This window comes from Quercus suber, unplaced genomic scaffold, assembly GCF_002906115.3.
Source record: "Quercus suber isolate HL8 unplaced genomic scaffold, Cork oak 2.0 scaffold_291, whole genome shotgun sequence".
In the NCBI taxonomy this organism is placed as follows: Eukaryota; Viridiplantae; Streptophyta; class Magnoliopsida; order Fagales; family Fagaceae; genus Quercus; species Quercus suber.
The window spans coordinates 488,524-490,937 of record NW_027069747.1 but is presented as its reverse complement, the minus strand read 5'-3'; the positions used below and the strand labels follow the sequence as shown (position 1 = coordinate 490,937).

The window sequence follows — 2,414 nt, the reverse complement described above, 5'->3', positions numbered from 1 at the left end:
ACACAATGGCTTCTAAAGGAAAGTTGTGGGTCTTGGGTGACAGTTCTGCATGTAAAGCAATTAAAATATGAATAAAATAATTCATTTTGTTGAATAATATTTCCCGTGGAATATGTTGCCTTTTGGTTTAAGATGTTCATGGTTTGGATAATGATGTCACTAGTTAAAATGGAAATTTTGTATTGGATAATGGTGTTATCGAGTGTAGCTGACTGCTTAATAAATACATGCCATCTCCACATGAATTTTATATGATTACTTGTCTTTACTGTAAATTCAGATGGGCATAGCTGATGCAATTGTGGACCTTGTGAGTAGTGGAACAACACTGAAAGAAAACAACTTGAAATAAATTGAAGGCGGAATTGTGTTGGAAAGCCAGGTTAGCTGTCTCGGACCTTGCCAAGCATCAGATTTTGTAGTTTCTAGAATGCTATTGAAAGAGGGACTTCAGGCAACCTGCTTCTGTGACAGTTAATATTTGCATTTTGTCTTTATCACATTTTGTCTTACAACATTCTTCAGGCTGTTCTTGTTGCAAGCCGGACAGCATTGATCCAGAGGAAAGGTGCATTGGACATAACACATGAGATTCTTGAAAGATTGGAGGCACATTTGTGGGCTGGTCGGTTCACAGTACGTCATGTTCTACTGCTGGGGCTGCATTTTATTTGAATTTAGTTTTATGTTGCTTACACACTTCACTGGCAGGTAACTGCAAACATGAGGGGAAGTAGTGCGGAGGAAGTGGCTGATAGAATACTGTGTCAGCCATCATTATCTGGACTGCAGGTATGCTTTGGAATGAATTCAATCACTTTTCTTCTCCAAACTAAGTTTCCCACAATCATTTTTTATAAGTAATAAAAAATTTTAAAATGGAAAGGCTCTAGCCCTAGTACACTGGAAGTATAAAGAGAGTCACAAAGAAATCTAAGAACACAAATAAAAAATTAAAAACCTAAGATCTAAACTTTCCAAAAGAAAGTAAGAAGTAAAGCCCCCAAGGTTTCCCACTTTTAGTTTTCATATTTGGATGAATGAATCATAAATCTTGATTTGGATTTGTAATCACCATTCTTGAATTTCGGGAGCGCTTCTAAATTCATTATATCTGTGCAGGGACCTACTGTAAGTCCTGTATTTCGTAAACGTGATGGGAAGTTTGCCTCAGATTACTTTGCCATAGTCATATGTGTACCCAAAAAGGCACTGTACAAGTCTGTACAGCAACTGAGAGCGGTGAGCCATTTTATTATATATATTTTTTGATAAGTCCATTTTATTATCTATATGTAATATTAATTATTTGTAATGTTATGTATGCTGGTTCCCCAATCTCTCTTTACGATGTCATGAGGAAAATGTTAGTTCTTTGGCTTTGGCCTGTGTGTCATTCTGTGTTGATATTTTCCGATTAGACTAGTGTTTAGCCTTTTGGATAAAAAGATGATACTAGAGTAGCAAATGTTTTAGCTCTGTGAGGTATCTGCTCTTTCTCTGATGGCTAATTTTACAGAATTAACCAGCTTTTGAAAGTTTCACCTCTCCCCCCTAGGATTGATAAGATCTTTTAATTTATGGACAAGCTAGGTATTTCATATGAAACAAATGTCTTGATCGTTGCAACTGAAACCAGCTTGTTTTTAAACTGGTTGGTTCAACTTGGCCTGGTATGACATGCAGGTTTGTCCAGTTCATGTAGCACCAGTTATTGGGTTTTGAGTCTAAATATATAGATTCTGAACTCATAAGTAATCTTTGTGCCCATCTATTGTATTGAACTATATATTAAAAAACAAGGACACTATTTTCTGGCATCTCTCATCTCGTTAGGGATTTTTGTATCTGGTTCCACATTCCCCGACCAGAAATCCACCCGCAAACCTAATTTTTTGAATATTGGCTGATGCAGGTTGGAGGCAGTGGAGTTCTTGTTTCTCCTTCGACGTACATATTTGATGAAGAGACTCTAAGATGGCACGAGCTTCTCAGAAAACTTGGACTTTAGTCCATTGTAGTAAATATGTTATGTAGTTCATTGTAATTATGCTCACTCACACATGTTGGATCGGTGTAGGTCTCTTATCAAGGACAAATTTGTGTGAACGTGGCTGATAGGCGTATGTTTCTTAATAATAATAGGAGCTCTTGCTATATTTATTTATTTATTTTGCAAGTATCATCTTTGTACCAAGTTAAAAATTTATGGCATGTTTGGATTGAGGAAGAGTGGAAGGGTGTTGAGTAGAGATAATTGAAAATAGACTAATTTTGGGTTAATTCTATTCTATTCTATTCTACTTCCCCTCCCTCCCTCTCAATCCAAACGGATCATTAGTGCTCTTAGACTTTGATTTTGAATACTTTGCTTTTTTCTTTTGAGCAAATTACGACTTACTCACACGTGGTTT

General features: G+C 36.4%; 1 protein-coding gene across 1 annotated transcript; it reads left to right on the top strand.

The window, feature by feature from the left end:
* Positions 1 to 261: 261 nt before the first annotated feature.
* Positions 262 to 2,175, top strand: LOC112006557 (ATP phosphoribosyltransferase 2, chloroplastic). Its single transcript, XM_065782156.1, has 5 exons — positions 262 to 382; positions 526 to 636; positions 712 to 792; positions 1,123 to 1,242; positions 1,916 to 2,175. Exons 3-5 carry the CDS (start codon positions 724 to 726, stop codon positions 2,009 to 2,011), a joined length of 285 nt encoding a protein of 94 aa, XP_065638228.1. The 5' UTR covers positions 262 to 382; positions 526 to 636; positions 712 to 723; the 3' UTR covers positions 2,012 to 2,175.
* The last annotated feature ends 239 nt before the right edge of the window (positions 2,176 to 2,414 follow it).